Source organism: Ovis canadensis, chromosome 4 (assembly GCF_042477335.2).
Source record: "Ovis canadensis isolate MfBH-ARS-UI-01 breed Bighorn chromosome 4, ARS-UI_OviCan_v2, whole genome shotgun sequence".
Lineage (NCBI taxonomy): Eukaryota > Metazoa > Chordata > Mammalia > Artiodactyla > Bovidae > Ovis > Ovis canadensis.
Window position 1 is genome coordinate 50,287,221 of NC_091248.1, and position 22,618 is coordinate 50,309,838.

Sequence of the window (22,618 nt, forward strand, 5' to 3'; positions counted from 1 at the left end):
CATCCTTATGTTTATGTATATACTTCTTGTTACTAACCACACATATTTTAAGGAAATTTGGATGTGTGTTTGAAAGTAAAGTCTGGGCTCATAGTACAGGTTTCTTTGCATTGATTTAACTGATTCAAGCAGAGATTAAACCCATAACTGTGGCTGGATAAATTTTTCTCTTTAACCAACTTGTCTAACCAGCCCAGACTCAATGGTTTGACAGTAAAGCAACCCTGATAGTTAAATCTCTGAACCACTAGGAGACTTGGCAACTTGAATCCATCATTCTTTGTTGCTGGTGTAATGTTCTCTTGCCTGGCTTTGATGAAGGGTAATATATAACAGTGGCTCATAGCATAGGGTGTAATTATATGAGATAGCCCCACAGCTTGAATGTATTTTGAGGCCTGGGGCTAAAGGCCAAACTCCCAACCTGCTGAGGGATGCAAATAATGTTCTTTAACTTCTAAAACTCACAAGTACTGAAAGGGAATTTAGAAGGAGCTAATTACTTAGCTTGAAACTGTCAAAAAGCCCTGGGGCTATCAAACTTACAGGTTCTGTGAATGAGAAAGTTATGTGAACAGGGGTATTAAGCCTTGTGAGTTTTTCACTAGTCAGGAAGACAGGTAATTGTATGGCAACACTGCCTGAAGACTGTCCACTTATGAAATGAGTTATTAGTCCCAGGATTCACTGTCCAGCTCAGAGGGAAGGCATGACATTCTCAAATAGATAAGGTTGCTTCTAAGATGACTTAGAAGGGGGAACAGTAATACAGAGATGGAGGAGAGAAGGGTGTAGAGTCCCCCTTCTTGGGGGACACTCTTTTGTGTTGGGGGCAACGAGAAGAAAGAGGAAGCAGCTGAAATGAATCCCAGATTTCTATCTTTGGCAATGAGCTGGAGAATAGTGTTATTTATTGAGGTGAGACAAGTAACAAATTTGTGGGGAAAATGGTGAGTTAGTTTTATACATTCTGCTTTTGAGAAATGCTCTTTAGGTCATGCCAAGTGGGCAGTTGGATCTGAATTTCAGGACAGAAGTCAGGGCTGTTGACAACTACTGAGAATTTGAACATGGGGAGCCAGAGTTTGAATTATGGCCCCTGTCATTTACCAGCTCCATGGCCTTCTGCATATACTTTCTAAGCTTCTGTTTATTCAGCAGAAGGATGATGATAATAATAGTAACTCACAGAGTTATTTTAAGAATAAAATAAGAAAATGATTGCGTGGGCTTTGGCATATCACTTGCTCCATTCTGGTCACTTAATATTCAGCTGTATTAGGCAACAAGAACACAGAAAGGTAAAAAGGCAAGTATTTCCAAAATATGTATATAAACTTTATTTAAAAATAATGTCTGCCATCTATCTGTCTACTCTGTAATACTGGGGGTGCCTGATAGGTTTTTAATAGTTAGCTTGGAAACATGTTCTTTCCTTTGGAATCTCCCTTTGCTACTGCAAACCTCATATTTAAATATTAATAGTATTCATAATTAATATCATATTAACAATAACTTTGCCTAGTTGTTGTGATGATGAAAATTTCCATTCTTATCTTCTTCTGTCTGTATTTCAACAGTATTTCTCTGTGTGTAGTTGGGACAGGTGCTTTTTGTGTAATGAATTAGGTGGGACCAATCTTGTAAAATTAAAATTGTCTCAAAAGTTAAAATGTCATGTAATTCAGTTTATCTCAGGAAGTCCATTGTATCAGCCTTTATTTCTGACATCATTTTCCTGTTGGTGTCCTTGACTCTGGCTTAAGGAAACCTGCTTTCCTGCTCTCTCCTTTCTCCAGGAGATTATAAGGGAGACCTTGTCCTTAGCTTCCACAGATAACAATTTTATGGGCTTATCTTGAGAATTTTATGAAATATTACATTTTGACAACAGGAGTCTGTACAATTATAAGGATTTATCTAGGACTTTGCATCAACTATGACATTGTCCCAGATACTTTCTTGGGTTTTCTTTTTTAGCTTTTTACGATAATCTTCTGGCACACCAGAATTCAGTTTACTTTTTCCCTTTACAACATCCCATTATAGGCTTTAGAGTCAACAGTTCTGTTTGACCTGTGGAGAATAATGTGCCCTTAATGATATTTAAACATTCTTAAGGGCTGTGTTCTGTAGGTGTTTTTTCCTGACATATCTCTAGCCCCATCCACAGTTGGGAAACATTCCCTAAAAGTGTTCTCATTGGACTTTTTTCATGCCTAGGCGCCACTATCACAACTTATCATTAGCTGAACTGTTCTAACTAAACATACTTGAGCTTGATCATGTTACATGGTCATGGTGAGTCTATAAATTAATTTCAGCACATTTTTAAATCCATGAATTTGAAATCCTGAGGTTAGATTTGTTAAGAGCATGAACTTTGGAGACAGCCCCGAGTTCAAGCTCTTCCTCTGCCTCTTATTCATTATGTGATACTGAACAAGATCCTTCTCCCTTTTACTCTCAATATTCCTTTTGTAAAGCTGGAATTCATAAAGTAGCCACGTCTTTACATTTATGGTGAAAATTCAGTGAGATAATGTACATGAAATTCCTGCTCATGGTTAGTATGTATTAACATTAAATACAATTAAGGTATTAAAGCTTATTTTCTTAAAACTATTAAATAGCAATCATTATTCATGCTATTTAAATTAGTATTGCTATTTTTTAAATAAGGCAGTAGTTACTGTTAGTATTGTTTAAAAGAAAAAGACGTGAAATGTCACATCATACAAAAATAATAATCCAAATAATCAATTTTTTTCTCTCCCTTTTGCTTCTTTGCTTACTTTCTAGATAAGTGGCACTGGATGATCCCTTTTAATTGCATGTGTGTTCTGATATAATTCTGTAGATATGCCTTCTAGAGAGAATGTCAGAAATGCTGAATTTTGCTAGTGCATTTGTAGGCTGAATCATCAGTCTTTTTGCTGGATGGTAGTGTTGTTGTTGTTATGAAACACTCAAACTCATGGGGCCATATTCATTATACATTCATATTTTTCTTGGAAAGTTCAACCTAAGATTTTTTTTTCCCCTGACTATTAAAAGTCTGGCAATGCCATTCTGTCTGTGGCCACTATTATAAAAATAAATGTTTCTGCCAAAATAACTGTGTGGCTTTAATGTGCATAGTGTTTTCATAATAGTGAAAATACTACATTGGAATTTTTTTTGCCCACATGTATCAGTAGCTCTGAAAATGAATTGCCTGCCTTACAACACTTTTATGTCACTAAAATTACAAAGTATCATAAGGCTTAAGTAATGTGGTATAGTTGCAGATGCTTAGGTAGATAGACCATCATAGTCCTGAAAGTATGATTATTAAATTTATTTCTTAGAGGAGGAAACTGGCTTATTAGACTCAATATTAGTTATTAGACTTAAGAAATAGGATTGCTTGATAGTGATCTTGATGATGATAGTGGTCCAGGCTCAATGAATTGATGAAGGCATTGAAAAATTCATTCATTATTATAATTACTACTTAGGGCAAATGGAGATCAAAACATGGGGAATTGAGTCTCGACAGAAATAATATGTGTGGAAGAGTTAAGAAGCACAGTTTGATGTGCATGCTATATGTTCAGTTTTTGTTGAATTAATGAGTTAGAATTTAGTTCTTATCTCCTACGTTCTTGATGATTCTGATATTTTTTTAAAAAATCACACTTGTGTTAATATTTCTCTTAACAGGAAGTTATTTTCAAACTAGACACACACAATTTGGAGTCTGGCAGACTGAAATGTCCCTTTGATCCTCAGCAGCCTTTTGCTTCAGTAATGACAGGTAAGAGCAGCAAAGGATACTTCTTGCTTTTAGGTGTTTTTCTAAAAAGATGTGTGTAGATTCAACCACACTGTCTTAGTGAGTTAAAGATTATTTTGGATTAATCATCCACTGACTGTTTGGTGGTAGTTTTTTAGTGTCACGTCTCTCTGTATTTAGCTCCTTACCCATAAAATGAGTCTCCATTAATCCTTAATGTCTGCACAGTTACATTTGAAATGAACTTCAGATTGAAAAGGCTGAAATGTATTTAATGCAAAAGACATTCATGTGTGCTATAATTTTACATATAGATAACTCAGATTTTCTTATATTTAGCTTATATATCCCTATTTGGTTCATTATGGCAGTTAAATTTAGCAGTTCCTTGAACATAATATATTATAAAATATATTGAATATTTGAGTGGGAGAAGTAATAATAAGATGTAAGTGGATAAATTAATAAGACAAATAAATCAAACTATAGAGCACAGACAATAGAATGTTATAACTCCTCAATTTCACCATAACCTGATTGTATTAATAGAAATGTGAAATTTTTGCTGGCACATTCAGTTTTCTCTTGCTTTGCATACATCATAAATTCTCTTATGGGGGGAACATCATGTTTAAAGAAGGTGGTACTGTGTGGTCTGAAGTCTTTTCTGAAGACTATCGGCATGACCTCTGACCTCTAAGTTTCAGCCATTATAAGGACTACTTTTGTCTTGGTTTTGTTCATGACTTTAGTCTCTTTTTATTTAGCTTGTCCATCAGGTGTTTGAATAGACTATCAAGAGTGACACACCATGACATTTTAATTTTCACTTTGTGAGAACCAGTGCTCTTCTTTGAAGTGAAAGCGTGTGTGTTTTGAAAATTATGTGACTAATGTTCAGTCATTATCCTCAGAAAGTGAGGTCGATGATTTGTGACTGATCTGCTAAATGGAGTTGACACACCTTTAACAATAGACTGTAGACAATGGTGACCCCTGAACCTCTAAGTAGTTTAAGTACAAAGAAGACGGTTTTAAAACCTGGATATAAAGGTCCAACTTTTATGTTGAAATATACTTTATTTTTTCCTGGCAAAATAAATGTTTGCAGTTTTATATTTCAAATTAATGGTGTATTTCCTTTATGTCTCTACTGATGATGATGTTTGGTTCTTCTATTTTTAAAAATTTTCCCCACAATGAAATATTGTCTTGCACTATATTTTTTAAGAGATGGAATCAGTACCATGTCTACATTTACTTTATATAACTGGGAACTTCCCTGGTGGTCCAGTGGTTACCACTCTGCCTTTCTATTGCAGAGGGCACAGGTTCAATTCCTGGTCAAAGAATAAGATCCCACATGTTGCACTGTGTGCCCCACCCCCCCAGAAAAAATAGTTGTAGTCTACATAACTGAGTTTATCTCTTTTATGTTTATGTGTGTGTGTATCTCCCCGCCCCCCCATCTTTGGAAACTGACGATTGTTATGAATAGTTAGATTGGTTGTCTCACATAGTTCACTAAAAGTCTTATTTCAGTGGATGTAATTGGAAGATTTTGAAAATATCTGAATCACTTATGCAAAGGCAGAATTTTAAAGATATGTTTCTGAGAGAATTGAGTTTTAGTGATTGTAGTTGTTCTTATATTGGCTTTAAAAAATCTAAATGCTCTGTAGAGATTTAGCTATTTTTTTAAAATTTTAGTCTGTTAAGTGTAAACCAAAGTAGTTGAATATAAAGATTTATTGAAACAGAAGCTTAGCTTCTAAAGGGACAACATGTTCTACTATGGGGACTGCATTCTTCCTGCCATACCCCACCCCCAACAACGTGCTAACTTGCATCAGGAACATGGACCACCATTCCCATTTCCCCTCTCTTGCCCTTGCAAACTTTTCTTTCCCCTTCTCCCACCTGTCTCCCTTCTGTCCTTTCGTCCACTCCTCTCCCTCATCTTAAACTCCTCTGCCCTCTCTTCCTCATTCTTTCCACTCTCCATCTCCTTCCCCACCTCTCTCTGCCTCTGGCACCCCTCCTTCTCTTCTCTTCTCTATCCCCTTTCTCTGGTAAGACATGGATATCCACTTTACACAAATAACAGGACAAAGAAGTTTGGTATATTTAACTTATATGCAGAGTACATCATGAAAAACGCTGGGCTGGAAGAAGCACAAGCTGGAATCAAGATTGCCAGGAGAAATATCAATAAGCTCAGATATGCAGATGACACCACCATTATTGCAGAAAGTGAGGAGGAACTAAAACGCCTCTTGATGAAAGTGAAAGAGGAGAGTGAAAAAGTTTGCTTAAAGCTCAACATTCAGAAAATGAAGATCATGGCATCTGGTCCCATCACTTCATGGGAAATAGATGGGGAAACAGTGGAAACTGTGTCAGATTTTATTTTGCGGGGCTCCAAAATCATTGCAGATGGTGACTGCAGCCATGAAATTAAAAGACGCTTACTCCTTGGAAGGAAAGCTATAACTAACCTAGATAGCATATTGAAAAGCAGAGATATTACTTTGCCAACAAAGGTCCATCTAGTCAAGGCTATGATTTTTCCAGTGGTCATGTATGGATGTGAGAGTTGGACTGTGGAGAAAGCTGAGTGCCGAAGAATTGATGCTTTTGAACTGTGGTGTTGGAGAAGACTCTTGAGAGTCCCTTGGACTGCAAGGAGATCCACCAGTCCATTCTAAAGGAGATCAGCCCTGGGATTTCTTTGGAAGGAATGATGCTAAAGCTGAAACTCCAGTACTTTGACCACCTCATGCAAAGAGTTGACTCATTGAAAAGACCCTGATGCTGGGAGGGATTGGGGGCAGGAGGAAAAGGGGACAACAGAGGATGAGATGGCTGGATGGCATCACCGACTCAATGGATGTGAGTTTGAGTGAACTCCAGGAATTGGTGACGGACAGGGAGGCCCAGCGTGCTGCGATTCATGGGGTCGCAAAGAGTCGGACATGACTGAGAGTCAGACACGACTGAGCGACTGATCTGAACTGAAGTGAATGGCCACATCTTTCCCTTTTCAGAAATTCCTTTTTATAAGAACTATTAGAAACATGATTAGCTACAAGGAATGCAACATGTTATAATTACAAAGTATGACTTCAGTGCTGAAAGCTCCCTTTCAGCAGAGGTTAGGCAAAGAAAAGTTGTGGTCACTGAGGCTATGTCGGTTAAGTAAATACTAATTACACAATCCATTCCTCATTATGGTGTTTACTTTTTAAATTTGTGTGTGTGTGTTGTTACAAAGAGCAACTCCTAATTATGACATATCTTTGAATTATTTGTGAGGAGAGGGAAAGAAGAGGAGCTCCTCCATAACAGAAGCTAAATGCATGTGTAATTATTAATTCAGGAGACTTTGGCCTTTTTTATATTTAAGTATTTGGAATCAGCTTACCAAAGTTTATTGAGTTATCTTTTCTTCAGCTGAGCAGATTTTTCAAAATCTGAAGGGGAAATTTATAAAACAATATATTCTGATGTAAGCAGTAAGCATCTTTGGTTTCATGTTGTGAAATTGGTCTGTTTCAGTAGTGTCTGCTGGTAAACTCTTAGAAGTCCTGTGTATTCTTTTCTCCCTTGCAGATGAGTACCTCTACTCTGGAACAGCTTCTGATTTCCTTGGCAAGGATACTGCATTCACGCGGTCCCTTGGGCCTACTCATGACCATTACATCAGAACTGACATTTCAGAACACTACTGGCTCAATGGTTAGTGATTTTTGCACTTTTGATTTTTTTGCCTTTGCTTTTGAGTAGATAAGAAAATCTGGATTGTTCGTTCAGATTTGTTTTGGAAGTTATGTAGCTCAATATATAAAATACATTTGAAAGAGTTCATCACTGTGTTAGACAGATCTCTAGGACTTATTGCGTATATAATAATAATAATAGCTGATATTTATTGTGCTGTGGTCCTTGACATTATTCCATGCTCTACTTGATTTTTAAAAATATTCACAATGTTTTAATGTGAGGGATGTGTTATTATTGTTATGTGCTTTTTAAAGATAAATAAACTGAGGTAGAGAGAAGTTGAGTAATTCGGTCAAGGTCTTAGAACTTGCCAGTTGCTGAGCTGGAGTTCAAGTTGGCAGTCTTTCTCCTATAGCCTATTTTTTAATGACTAAGCCAAATACTAATACTGTCTATGAACATAATAGAAAGGGGTTAGATTGTAATGCTAACTTCTTTTGCTGAAAAAAATAGTTTTTATTTTGGTTAAAATATGTCTCTCCAAAATTTTAAGCATATTGATATTAGTTTGATTATTTTTGTGTTTAAGGTCATACAGCATTTAGAGTTTCTAACAACAAAAAAGACCTCCTGAATGAATTTATTTAATGGAAGGAATGGTGAAAGCCTTTTTTTTTCTTTTTCCTTTTGCCCTGCTGCCTTCCAACAGGTCAGGTTTTTATCATGATTTTCTACAGTTTTCCAGTTAACATAGGAACTTACTTCACCATATGGCAGAATAACTTAACACTGCTATTTAAGCAGGCACACAGCATTTCCCATTCCCACTAAAACCCATAAATATTAGGTTTTAGTGGAGGAGGCCTGGATAGAGATTTCCTTGGGGCTATCTATGTATCTCTCAGTATCATTCAAGCAGTGACAACATAAACAAAAGGGAAAAACACTTTTAAAACATTTCTTTAGTCAAAACCTCCAGATCCATTTGTTTACACAACAGTGTGATCCATTGACCAAGAGAGAACCCTATTAATAGAGTAAACAAACTTAGAATATCCCCAACTAAGTGATTACTGTTAACTTCTTAACACTTGTGCAAGGCAGGACCATATCCTTGAATATTGTGAGGTTTTTGTGGCAATAACTTGGTTTGAGAATGACTCCATAGATTTTACCAGCAGAAAAGCTTAGTTATCTGTTCAGGTAACAAAATAGTATGGCTTTAAAGTCAAGTATAAATTGTATTTCCCAGTCTTGGGATGGCAAATGTCATCATATTGCCACTCATTTAAGAGATTATTCTATTTTTTCCTTACCGGTGGAATGTTCAGAAGAAATCAGCAGTATTGCTAAGACAATAAATGTGAGAAATATGTATTCAGCTTTTATTTGTCTAGCATGCTGTTCTTAGTGCTATGAGAAGAGATTTACAAAGTAGGAAACGTGTTGGTTTAACTTGTTACTGATGAGCAGCTTTTAGGTCCTATGATATACTGAATGCTGTTCTGCCCATTGGGCCTGCAGGGATTATAGGGGAGGGTCGCCGACCTCCTGGATGATGAATGCCCAGAACATCAGAAGAGATGGTTGATGGGACTGAAAAGCTGTGAATGTTTCCTGAAACTATTTTGAAGTTATCTATTATTTAATTTTTTATTTCAGTTTTTTATTTTATTGAAGTATAATTGATTTACAATGTTGTATTAATTTATGCTATATAGCAAAGTGAATCAGATATATTCAATATAGCTATTGAATATAGCTCTCTGTGCTATACAGTTGGAATTTGTTGTTTATCCATCCTGTATATACTGGTTTGCATCTCCTAATCCCAGACTCCCAGTCCTTTCATCTCCCACCCCTCTTGCCCTTGGCAACCTGTTCTCTATGTCTGTGAATCTGTTTCTTTTTCACAGATTTGTTCATTTGTGTAGTATTTTAGGTTCCACATTTTGCTTCATATAATAATCTGTAGTTCCATCCATAATGCTGCAAATGACATTATTTCATTTTTTTTAATGGCTGAGTATTATCCCATTGTGTATAAATATACCACATCTTCTTTACCTTCTTTATCCATTCATCTGTTGACGGGTTTAATTCTTTTTTTGTGTGTCTTTTTTTTAAGGTATAATTGATAAATAACATTTCACCAGTTTCAGGTGTACAACATAATAGTTGATACTTGTATATATTGTGAAATGATCACCATAATAAGTCTAGCTAACTTCTGTCAATACCTATAGAGAATTTTCCTTCTTGTGATGAAAACTTAAGGTTTATTCTTAGCAACTTTCAAATATTCAACAAACTGTTATTAATTATAGTCATCATGATGTACATTGCATCTCCAAAAGTTACTTATTTTATAACTGGAAAGTTGTATCTTTTGGACTCCTTTTACTAATTCCCTAATCTTAACCAGAGAATCATATCTTTGTTTTTTATAGAGATAAGTGATAATAATAGGAAGGGAAGTAAGGAGGAGGACAAAGAGAGAAGGGCCATTACACCAAAGATAGTAAAATCAGGTTCAATTCAGTTCATTCGCTCAGTCATGTCCGACTCTTTGTAACCCCACGAATTGCAGCACGCCAGGCCTCCCTGTCCATCATCAACTACAGAACAAAAGTGGTGGCAGTGGAGGTGGATGTGGGACTATACAGCAACAAATAATTAAAATAGAAGATATTGTTTGGGAATAGAGAAAACCAAGGATATGAGCAAGAATGCAAGGATATGAGCAAGAGAAGATTTGGGGTACTAAGAAAACTTTGCAATTATGGAAGTCAGTGGAAAGGAAGTAATTGGAGGGAGAAAGTAGAAGTCTCACTGAATTGAATGCAGGAAACTGATGAAGAATTAGAATTATCATTTATACTTGTAGAATGTTTAAGGCAGATTCCTTTGTCCTTGTTGTTCAGTTGCTCGGCTGGGACAGATTCTTTGTGACCCCATGCACCGTGACACGCCAGGCTTCCCTCTCCTTCACCATCTCCCTGAGCTTGCCCAAACTAGTCCATTGAGTCAGTGTTGCCATCTAACCATCTCATCCTCCATTGTCCCCTTCTCTCCTGCCTTCGATCTTTCCCAGCATCAAGGTCTTTTCAAATGAGTCAGTTTTTCGTATCACCTGGCCTAAATATTGGAGTTTCAGCTTCAGCATCAGCCCTTCCAATGAATATTCAGGGTCATTTCCTTTAGAAGTGACTGGTTTGATCTCCTTGCTGTCCAAGGGACTCTCAAGAGTCTTCTCCAGCACTGCAATTAGAAAGCATCAGTTCTTTGTGTAAGAAATGCCATGGGAAGAAAGAGCCACCTCTATGGACCGTTGGTGAAGGCCTTTATTGGGCGGTCGCTCTCGGGCAGAACTCCCGGGGGCAGGTGAGCAAGGAGACAAAGGGAGTCTGCAAGGTAGGAGAGGTGAGGAAAGGTTTTATAGCTAGGGCCGGGTTCCCATATAAGGAAGAAAGCGCGGGTTTCAGCGGTGTCTAAGGGCTCCGTGTCAGCTTCCTGATTGGATGGCTTGGTTGTCGGCCCGCCTCCTGGGCTTGTCTGCGGCTCTCTGCCAGGGCATGTCCCGACATGTCCGACCTTGCCCTTACCTTTCATCCCGGCCTTTTTGATATAGGACAAGGGGCGCCGATTCTCTCTGGCTACTTCCTGCTGAACGGGGGCAACGAGGGGTAGGGTATGGCCGGGATGACAGGGGGCGTCAGCCGTTAATCTTGCGACGGAGTGCTTGTTGGGAGCCCTTGGTACTGCTGTCGCAGCACCATCAGCTGGACCGTGTTGAGCCGTTGTTTGATGAAGGCCAAAAGCTTATTTAGGATACAGGGCCCGAAAGTCAGGAGCAGCAGGAGAACGATGATCGGTCCCATCAGGGAGGATAGCAAAGTTGTCAGCCAAGGGGCTCTCTGGAACCAGGACTCGAACCAGCCCTGCTGAGCTTCCCTCTCTCTCCTCCTGCGCTCCAATCCCTCTCTTACTTTAGCCATGGACTCTCGAACCACCCCAGTATGGTCAGCGTAGAAACAGCATTCTTCCCTGAGGGCTGCACAGAGGCCCCCCTGCTGCAAAAAGACCAGGTCTCGTCCCCTGCGGTTTTGTAATACCGCTTCAGAAAGGGAAGTCAGGGACTTTTCTAGGGCCATCATGGACTTTTCTATGCGGGCGATGTCTTCGTCAATTGCGGCCCTCAGGGTGATGAAGCCCTGATGTTGTGTGGTCAGGGAAGCAATGCCCGTGCCCGTTCCAGCTGCCCCCAGGGCGAACAGCATTGCCAAAGTAATAGCTATAAGGGCTCCCTCTTATGTCTAGGAGCTGGGGTGTCTCGGTCCCAAAAGTTGTAGAGGACCTCTTCTGGATGGTATGTAATCTTGGGCACTACCGCTACCATGACACAGAATTCCCTGCTCTGGTTGAAGACAGCCAAGTGGAGGCAGGGCGTTAGTCCAGTCTGTGAGCATACCCACCACCCCCCGGTTTCGGGTATGACATAGGTCTTATTGGTGAAGTTGGTATCATCACCAGTCTGGGCGCATAAGGTTTGTTTATCTGTAGGAACCATACCTAAGCAGGTTCCCGAACCCCATACTTCATGGTAAGGCCCACCTTGCGGTCTTTCCAAGAGCACTGCGGTGGGTAGGAGAGAATGGATAAGTTGTAGGTAGCATTTAAGCCCACGGCCTCGTAGTAAGGTGGATGTAGGGTGTAGCAAAGCCAGCAGGATTGGGTCACGTTAGGATTGGAGCGGTTGAGGGCCTTGTAAGTTTCTTTGACCAAGGCCCACAGGGGTTCCTGGGTCTCTGATGGGTCAGTCCAGGTCAGCTGAAGGGAGGGTGTATGGGTAGATGAGGTCACAACACCCGTGGCGTTTGTCCCCTGTGGTGAGGGGCTGGGAGGTGCAATGACCTGGTTGGGCCCCACAGCATGTGTCTGAACAGGTTCTATTGTCTGACTAACAACCAGAATTCCCCCTGGCTTTGCTTCAAACCACTCAGCATAGAGTTGGAAGCCCCATGATAGCCCGGATACCCAAGACCTCTCCAGTTTGGCCACTTTCTGGTTGAACATTACTTTCACCTGAGCAATTGGGCTCCAATGCGGCCCCCAATGCTGCTCGGTATAATCTCCGAGCAGACTTTGGTAACCTTGGTCCCAGGGCCCGCGATAGGGCTGGACAAATGAGAAATTGACTAGGTCCCGGTTCCCGACCTCCCATTTCCATCTCCCATCGTTGGAGGTCACACAGCTCCAGGACCAACAGAAATAATGTTGCAGCCCCCCACAAGTTTCCCACTTATGTGTCTTTAGGTGTCCAGGACATGCCCAGAATCCAAAGTTTCTGGTCTGGGCTGCTGTCCAAGTAGTCTTTATAAGGTCTTTGAGGTTGAAGTACAGATCTGGCCACCACGTATTAGGGGGGTGGATTCCGGTGGTCAAATTGAGTACCTCGCGAGTCAGTCCATTCCGGAGTGTCCAAGTGATCTGAAAGGACTGGTGGGGGTTTTGACTGGTGTGTCCCCCTCTTTCCAGGACCCCCAGTACCCCCAGAGCAACCCAGAATAGAGAGCCCTGCATTGTTCCTAGGCTGGGGTGAAAGGGGTGAGGCGGACAACCAGCCTCAGGGGTCCCGTAAGTATGGAGCTGGTAAGGGTGTCCCAAGGGAATAGCACCCCTGGAGTAGGACAGAGCTGCAATCGTCAGTTATTCGGGAATCGACGACAGAAGGGTTCGGGTGATGGTCAGTTTGGTTGGCCCTGTGAGGATGGAGCGGTAGGAGTGATCGGGAGAAGGGGTCAGGGCCGGGGCCACCCCTGTCTCTGGGAGACCCGGGGGAGCTCGTTTGAGTCGGGCCAGGTGATACCAGGGCTCGTGTCCCAGGAGTTTGGCTGCCGTAGGGGTGGTGAGGATGACAGTGTGGGGCCCCGTCCAGCGGGGCTGTAGTGGGCGGGGACTCAGGGTTTTTAGCAGTACCTGATCTCCTGGGGCCAGAGGCGAGGTGGGCCCCGCGTCGTCTGTCGGTTGCGGCAGGACCCGGTCTGCGTGTTCCCTCAGCAAGAATCGTAGGAGGGAGAAGAGGGGGAGGTACCCTGCGAGTGGGGGAGCCTCTCCCTCAGGGAGATGAGCCAGGAGATAGGGCCTGCCGTAGAGCAGTTCAAAAGGGGTCAAGCCTGTCTTGGAGTGTGGTGTGATGCGAATGCGAGTGAGCGCCAGAGGAAGGAGGTCGACCCAGGACAGCCGCAGTTCTGAGGCAAGCTTGGTCAGATGTGTCTTGATGATGCCATTCACCCGCTCTACCTTGCCTGACGATTGGGGCCGGTAGGGGATGTGGAGATGCCAGTCAATACCCAGGGCCGCAGCCACCTGCTGAGAGATCTGCGAGATAAATGCAGGCCCATTGTCAGACTGGAGAGAGTTTGGCAGCCCAAATCTGGGAATGAGATGGGCCGTCAAGACCTCTGCCACTGCTGCTGCCATCTCCCGGGCTGTGGGGAAGGCCTCGACCCATCCTGAAAAGGTGTCCACCAAGACCAGCAGATAGCGGTAGGTTCGATGTCTGGGCATGTGGGTGAAGTCTATCTGCCAATCCTGCCCGGGCATATGTCCCCTCAACTGGTGAGTCCCCTGTGGGGGTCAGAGTCCTCCCTGGGAAGAGGTAGAGGCACATGTCAGGCAGGAGCAATGGACAGCATGTATGGTCTGTCTGAGATGTAGGGGGGAAAAGACGGCTGAGAAAGGAAAAGAGAGCCCTTGGTCCGATGTGGAGGGGTATTGTGGATTTGGGATATTATGGCCTTAGCCTGGCGCTCAGGGAGCACCGGTTTATTATGGAGTAATATCCATCCCGACGGGTGCCTCTGAGCCCCTTCTTGCGCCAGCAAGGCTTTGGCTTCCTCGCTGGAATAATCTGGGTTGAGGGTGGATCTCAAAGGCAGCAGAGGCTCAGGGGCTTGTTGTAAGGTAATTTGTCGAGCCACTTGATCTGCCATATTATTACCCAGAGCAACAGTGTCATGGGTATTTTGGTGTCCCTTGCAGTGTATGATAGCGACCTCTTTGGGCAGGGATAGGGCATCCAACAGTCGAGTAATGTGGGGGGCATTACAGATGGGGGATCCTTTAGTGGTCAGGAAGCCCCGTTCTTTCCAGATTGCCGTGTGAGAATGGGCAATCAAGAAGGCATACTTGGAGTCTGTGTAAATATTGGCCTTCTTTCCTTCTGCCAGGTGTAAGGCTCTAGTTAGGGCTGTTAGTTCAGCCTTCTGAGAAGTCGTCCCGGGTGGCAAGGGCTGAGCCTCCAGGAATTCCCGGGTGGTTACCACAGCATAGGCCGCCCTTCGGTTTCTATTGGGATCTCGCTTTGAGCTCCCATCGACGAACAAAGTTAGCTCCGGATTTGGTAGAGGTTTGGAAAACAGGTTGTGGGGTGGTTGCATGAGGGACTCAAGGACCTCCGAGCATGAGTGGGTTGGGGATTCTGAGGAGAGAGAGAGTGAGGGTAGTGAGGAAAGCGGGTTTAATTGTGGGGAGCGGCCCACGGAAACCTGAGGATTGTCCAGAAATATCAGGTGAAATTGTTGGAGCCTGGACTCGCTGAGTTCAGAAAGAAATCTAGAGGCTAAAAGGTCACCGAGACGGTGAGGTGAGAAGATGGTCAGGGGTTGGCCATGAATCAGCTTTTTAGCATCGGCGTACAACGTTGTCGCCGCCGCTAGTGCCCGCAGGCAGGGGAACCATCCCCTGGCTGTGGGGTCAAGTTGTTTGGATATGTAAGCAATAGGCAGCAATTCGGGGCCAATCGGTTGCACCAAGGCTCCAAAGGCTATCCCTCCCTTTTCATCAGTGTATAGATGGTGCGGATAGTTGGGATTTGGGAGAAAGAGAGGGGGTGCAGCCAATAGGGTTGAGCGTAAGGCGTGGAAGGCCTGAGTCACTTCGGTGGGGGGAAGACAGCGGCCCTGTGGGAGTCTCTTTAGCTGCCGCATATAGAGGTTTAGCCAGGGTAGCTAATTTGGGACCCAGTGTCGGAAGAATCCTGTCAGGCCTAAGAAGGACAATATCTGGTCTCCGTCGGTTGTGGGGCAGATGGACCTGAGGAGGCTACACCGGTCTGCTGTCAAGGCTTTAGTGGTCAGAGTGATTTGGAGGCCCAGATAGACGACAGAAGTCTGAGTCAGTTGGGCTTTGGATTGTGAGGCTCTGTAACCCTGGGAACCAAGGAAATTGAGGAGAGTTGTAGTATGTTGTCGGGAGGTCTCCTCTGAGGGGCTGCAAAGGAGCAAGTCGTCTACGTATTGGAGGAGGGTGCTAGGGCGAAGCGGGCATCTGGCCAGGTCCCGGGATAGAGCCTGCCCGAAGTAGTGGGGACTGTCTCTGAACCCCTGAGGGAGTACGGTCCATGTGAGTTGTGTGGTCAGCTGGGTGTCAGGGTCAGTCCAGGTGAAAGCAAAAAAGAATTGGCAGTCGGGGTGGAGTGGGATGGTAAAAAAGGCGTCCTTGAGGTCAATAACGGTGAAATGAGAAGTCTGAGGAGGTATGGAAGAAAGGAGGGTGTAGGGATTAGGGACAAGTGGATGGGCAGGGATTACCACCGCGTTGATCAGGTGGAGATCCTGCACTAGCCGGTAGCCTCCTGAAGCCTTCCGAACAGGGAGGATAGGCGTGTTACAAGGGGAGGTCGTGGGGATCAGGAGACCCTGTCCCATGAGACAGTCGATGATGGGCTTTAGCCTTCTGAGGTTGCGAGTGGATAAAGGAAACTGGGACCGGGCTGGGAAACAGGTGGGGTCCCTTAGCCGGATGAGGACTGGAGGGTGGTGCCGAGCCACCACCGGTACTCGGGTGTCCCAGACCTCAGGATTAACAGAAGGGGTTGGAGGGTCAACAAGTAGCATTAGGAAGGCCCCTGACGTGGGAGCCGATGCTGGAGCTAGCTGAAGAGTGGCCTTCAGTTTAGCCAGTATATCTCTTCCCAAGAGAGGAGTAGGGCAGGAGGGGATAACCAGAAAGGAGTGGGTAAATAGACAGGAATCTAACCGACAGGATAGTGGCTGGGTTTGGAGCGGACACGAGGGTTGGCCATCAATGCCCATAACCGAAACCTGGGAAGGACGTAAAGTGCCTCTGAAAGAGGGAAGGACCGAATAGGTAGCCCCTGTATCAAGCAGAAAATTGATGGACTTACCCGCTACCTGGAGTGTTACCCTGGGCTCGGCTTGGGTTATTGGGGTCCCCGAGTCTGGGCGGCGTCAGTCATCGTTGAAGCTCAGCAGCTCCAAAGCCGGAGGAGGGCAAGAGGTCTCCCTGGGGTGCTCTGGTCCCTGGCCCCTAGAGGTCGAGGCCCAAGAGGCCTGGGGACAGTCACTAGCCCAGTGTCCTCGTCGTTTGCACAACGGGCACGGCTTGGAAGGAGGTTGCGGATTGGGGCACATCCTGGCCCAGTGCCCTTCTTGGCCGCACTTGAAGCAGGCCCCCGGAGGGGGGTTTTGGGACCCCGAGCCCGCTGCCGGCCGCAGGGCCGCTACCAAGGCCTGGGTTTGCTGGTTTAGGAGGCTTGCCTGAAATTCAGCCTTTTGCTTGAGCCTTGCCTTTCAGCTGGCCTCAGCAGTTTCCTCACGGGCATTGTAGACCCTAAAAGCCATCTTTACCAGGTCTCGAATAGGGGTCTGAGGGCCGTCCTCAGCCTTGGCCAACTTTTTTCGGATATCGGGGGCAGACTGGGAGATAAAACGATTGGCCAAGGTGGCCGCCCCGGTGGGGGACTCAGGTGACAGCCTGGTGTATTGGACGAGGGCCTCGGTCAGCCGATTAAGGAACATGGCTGGGTTTTCGTCAGGCCCCTGGGTCACCTCATCTAGTTTGAGGAGGTTTACAACCTTATGAGAGGACGTTTCCATCCCATCGAGGATACACTCTATCATCTAGAGTACTTGCAGCTGGCCATCACCCCCTTCCTGGTAGTTCCAATCAGGGTCAGTGTCAGGAACCACCTGAGCCCCCGGGGGGCGCTCGGGGGAGGGGTTGGCATAGTGCCTCTGGTTGGCCTGAGCCTTGGCTGCCATCCAGATGGCCTGCCTCTCTTCGGGGGTGGTGGTAGACCCCAGGATGACATATATGTCCTGCCATGTCAAGGCGTAGGCGCGGGTCAGACCAGTTAACTGTTTAATGTACTGAGTGGGGTTGGAGGAGAAGGAACCCAGTTTGGCCTCAATCTGTGCTGTCTTGGAGGGAGAAGGGGACATGGACTTGAGCTAGACCCTCAGCTCCGGCTACTTGTCGAAGAGGGAGTAGCGGGGCTGGGGGAGGGAGAAGGGAGGCTCCCGGAGGGTTGCTGTGGGAGCGAGTGTGGGAGCTAACCAGAGAAGGGGAGGGAGTGCCGGGGGAAGAGGAGGATACAAGATAGGGCTAAGGGCCGGAGGATCCAGGGCCAGTGGTGGAGTCTCGGGGGCGGGAGCGGAGGTAGGAGAGTCCGGAGTGGAGGGAGAGGGGGCAGGAACTGGAGTGGAAGGGGTAGGGGCCGTGGGAGAGGTATAGGGAGGAGGGGCCACCAGATCTTCCAGGGGAACAGAGAAGGCCGAGGACTCAGAGATGGGAGGAGCTGGTTTGGCCCGGGAGGGTGGAGTCGGGGGAGCCATGGTGAGTAGGATTTGGCTGGGAGCGCATGTGGTGCACAGGGTGGGGCGGGAGCGCAACACCCAAAAGGCCTGAACATAGGGGACCTCAGACCATTTTCCAGTTCTCCGGCAGTAATTATCCAAATCACGGAGGACGTCAAAGTCAAATGTCCCTGTGGCTGGCCACTGTGAGCCATTATCTAGGGGATACTGAGGCCAGGCTTGTGAACACAGAAAAGTGAGCTGCTTGGAGCAGATATCTCCCTTTAGTTTTAGGGTCCGCAGGTTAGCCAGCAGGCACTCTAAGGGGGTGGAATATTGGGGATCGGGTTTGGAGGCCGTCGATCCCATGGCGACCACCAAACGGAGACTAACCCTCGCTGCCCGAACGTCTTCGGGTGCCAAGGGAAGCCGGGGATCCGCACAGCCGTTCGGAACATCTTCCTCCCGTACTGAGGGACGGAGGAAGGCCGAAGCCGGAGGGTCCGTACAGCCGTTCGGGACGTCTCCCTCCCGAGCTGGGGACCGAGGAAGGCTGAAGCCGGAGTGTCCGTACAGCCGTTTGGGACGTCTCCCTCCCGAGCTGGGGACCGAGGAAGGCCGAAGCCGGAGGCCGATGCTGGAGGTCTACACAGCCGTTCAGGACGTCTCCCTCACGAGCTAGTGACCGGGAGGACCCAGTACGTGGCCACTGGTTACCGGGTCCTAGGAAGTGGTCGCCAGGGAGGGCGGGCTCCAAAGCCGAAGGGACTTACCCCGTATCCTGCTGTCCGGGGGGTTGGTCAGCCGCCTGGGTCCGGGGGGCTACCGCGGCGGTGGAGCTCGAGGGGGCCTCAACGGCGAGTGCCGGAAGCCCTCACCTCAAGCCCCACGTTGGGCGCCAGATGTAAGAAATGCCGCGGGAAGAAAGAGCCACCTCTATGGACCGTTGGTGAAGGCCTTTATTGGGCGATCGCTCTCGGGCAGAACTCCCGGGGGCAGGTGAGCAAGGAGACAAAGGGAGTCTGCGAGGTAGGAGAGGTGAGGAAAGGTTTTATAGCTAGGGCCAGGTTCCCATATAAGGAAGAAAGCGCGGGTTTCAGCAGTGTCTAAGGGCTCCGTGTCAGCTTCCTGATTGGATGGCTTGGTTGTCGGCCCGCCTCCTGGGCTTGTCTGCGGCTCTCTGCCAGGGCATGTCCGGACATGTCCGACCTTGCCCTTACCTTTCACTTTGGTGCTTAGCCTTTTTATGGTCCAACTTGCACAGCTGTACGTGACTTCTAGAAAAACAATAGCTTTGACCACATGGACCTTTGTTGGCAAAGTAATGTCTGTGCTTTTTCATATGCTGTCTAGGTTTGTCACAGCTTTTCTTCCAAGGAGCAATCATCTTTTAATTTCAAGCATCTTTTAATTTTCATAATAAGAGGGATGGTATAACCTGGTCTGCCTTGGACATTGTCAGTTTACCTTTGCTGTTCTTTAACTCCGAGGTGTCCAAATTTAGACATAAATTACAGCTCTGTTTCTGTGTAACTTTATTACCTAAGTTTAAATAATGACCATCATTTCTTTGTGACTTTAGTCAAACTTTTCTGAGCATTTAAATTTTTTGTCTAAAAATTTGGCATAAATTCTCTGGGGAATTCTCTGGCAGCTCAGTGCTTTCACTGCTGAGGGCCCAAATTCAATCCCTGGCCAGGAAACTAAGATCTCACATGCTGCGTAGTGCAGCCAAAATAAATCAATAACACATTTAAAAAATAAAAATAACAATTTGGCATAATAATAGTATCTGTTCTCAGGGTGTTACAAGACTTAAATTATATAGGGAAGTCTGATGAAAGACAATTGTAAAAGCAATTCAGTGTCAATATTGTCATCACCCTCATTGTCATTATTCCTGAAGGTGAGAGAGGCAGCAGGTGGGACTAAAGACCTGGGTGCTCTGATTCTCTGACATCTGTTTAATACTTAGCATTTTTAGATAGTAATCATCTGTTCTTCCTCTGTCTCTGTAATTCTGTGATCTTATCTATTCTAATAGCTTTAAATGTTTTCTCTGTTTTAGTGTTTTCTCAAACTTTATTTTCAACCTTTTCCTGTAACTGTGCTGTGCTGAATTGCTTATTCATGTCCCACTCTTTTTGACCCCATGGACTGTAGCCCGCCAGGCTCCTCTCTGTCCAGGGGGATTCTCCAGGCAAGAACACTGGAGTGGATTGTCATGCCCTCCTCCAGGGGATCTTCCCACCCAGGGATTTAATGCAGGTTTCCTGCATTGCAGGCGGATGCTTTACCATCTGAGCTACCAGTGAAAGTGAAAGTGAAGTCACTCAGTTGTATCCGACTCTTTGCAACCCATGGACTGTAGCCCACCAAGCTCCTCTGTCCATGGGATTCTCCAGGCAAGAATACTGGAGTGGGGTACCATTTCCTTCTCCAGAAGATTTTCCAACCCAGGAACCAAACTGGGGTCTCCTGCATGACAGGCGGATTCTTTACCAGCTGAACTACCAGGGAAGCCCCTTCTTTTAACTAAGTTCTCTTAAAAATATTTATTTGAATGTCTTACATTTTCATCTCAGTTTAAACAAAAGGAACTAGTTGCTAAATATGGGAATAAGATACCTAAGCCTTGGCCTTGATTGTGCCATTAAAATCATTTGAGATTTATACAAGTTGTTTAGTGACCTTTTGCTTGAGTTTCTTTGAATAGTAAATAGATGCAGAAAACAATAATAGGATTTAAATTCTAAAAGCCTGGGAATCTAGTTCAAAATTTTCTTGTTTTCACTTTCTAAACTGCCCTCACCTATTTCCTGATTTTAATCTATCTTAACATTCTTAATTTCATCCACCACGTAACCTTGAAGTTATCTTTAATTTCTTCCTCTCCTTTATCTCCCTTTATCTAATCTATCACTAAGAGCCTTTACTTCCTTCAAAATATTGGTTGACCTTGTTTTTTCCATGGCCTCCATCTTTCTTTAGGTCTCCATCACCTTGTCTCTGTTTTATTGCCACTATTTTGTTTGTTAACCCATTTCCCTATATCTGGTCTCTTATGCTTCAAATTAATTTTATATAGCTTCCATCCTAGTCATTGTTATTAGGCACTTTTAAAGTATTATCTCAGTTAGTGGTATAATTTTGAGAGAATTACTATTTCCATTTTACAGTTGGGGGTAGATTAGAAATCAGATTAATAGTCTGTGGTGAGACAGTTATTGTGTGATTGAAACTCAAGTAGGTGTCTCTAGCTCTAGACACTTTATTCTTTCTATTGTACGATACAGTCCACCAATCTAAATTCTCACCTTGTGGTTGCCCATCTGCTGCTCTTGCAGCCTCATTACAATCAGGGTCCATATCTCCATGCCATGTTGAGCAACAGCAAACTGAAGATGTGCTTGTGGAGACCATAGCAAATAGAGAACATGTGGGTTAGGCAAGCAATGTGGAAGCCCTACACAGTTTAGCCAATATTGTGAACATTTGCTAAGGGATAGTCTGGAGAGATGGAGAAGGCAATGGCACCCCACTCCAGCACTCCTACCTGGAAAATCCCATGGATGGAGGAGCCTGGTAGGCTGCAGTCCATGGGGTCGCTAAGAGTCGGACATGACTGAGCGACTTCCCTTGCACTTTTCACTTTCATGCATTGGAGAAGGAAATGGCAACCCACTCCAATGTTCTTGCCTGGAAAATCTCAGGGACGGGAGAGCCTGGTGGGCTGCCGTCTATGGGGTCGCACAGAGTCGGATACGACTGAAGCGACTTGCAGCAGCAGCAGCTGGACAGAATCAGAAGAGCACAATGTCTCAGTAGACTCAGTCTGTCAGAAGCTTCCTGGTGCAAGGAAACTATGGCAGAGCAAGCGAAAAATGACAAAAACTATATGAGATTCTTGTAAAGACAAGCTAAGGGAAAATATTGACTTTGTTGGGGGGACATTTCTATTCTCCATTTTCAGAAGTGGCCATTTTCCAGATACAGTCAGCCTAGTATCCAAAGATAGAGGTCAGAGGAGTCATCTGGATAGTGTCAGGAATATAGGGAGACAAAAAAGCAATGGTTGTTAAAGGAGCTGTGTTTGGGGGTTAGACATTATCTTATTCAAACTTTACATTACACAAATTGAGACTCAGTGTGAAGAAGGGATGTGTTCAGGTCTCCAACTGCTCGGTCCATCCTTCCCTTACAATATCAAACTTCTGACAAAAGTATCATATCATGTCTCCTGAATTTGGGTGGCAGTTATGGAGATAAAAACTGTTTCCTCTTTAAACTGGACCTGACACAGCCAAGTTGCTGATCCAGGCTACTTGCTCCAAAGCTGTTCTGTCCAATATGGTAGACAGTAGCCACTCATGGCTATTTAAATGTAAACTAATTAAAATTAAATAAAATTTAGTTTCTTAGTTACTCAAATCATATTTCAAGAATAGCCCTGTGGGCTGGAGGCTACTTTATTGGACAGCACAAATATAAAATATTTCCATCATCACAGAAATTT

At 44.7% G+C, this 22,618-nt stretch overlaps 1 protein-coding gene across 2 annotated transcripts in view; it reads left to right on the forward strand.

Annotated features, from left to right (window-relative positions):
• The window catches only part of SEMA3D (semaphorin 3D), a 233,240-nt gene that overhangs the window by 140,623 nt on the left and 69,999 nt on the right, over positions 1 to 22,618 (forward strand). For both annotated transcript variants that reach the window (XM_069586652.1, XM_069586653.1), the window contains 2 exons: positions 3,706 to 3,799; positions 7,391 to 7,516. In XM_069586652.1, coding sequence (XP_069442753.1) covers positions 3,706 to 3,799; positions 7,391 to 7,516 — 220 coding nt within the window. The remainder of the gene's footprint in view (positions 1 to 3,705; positions 3,800 to 7,390; positions 7,517 to 22,618) is intronic.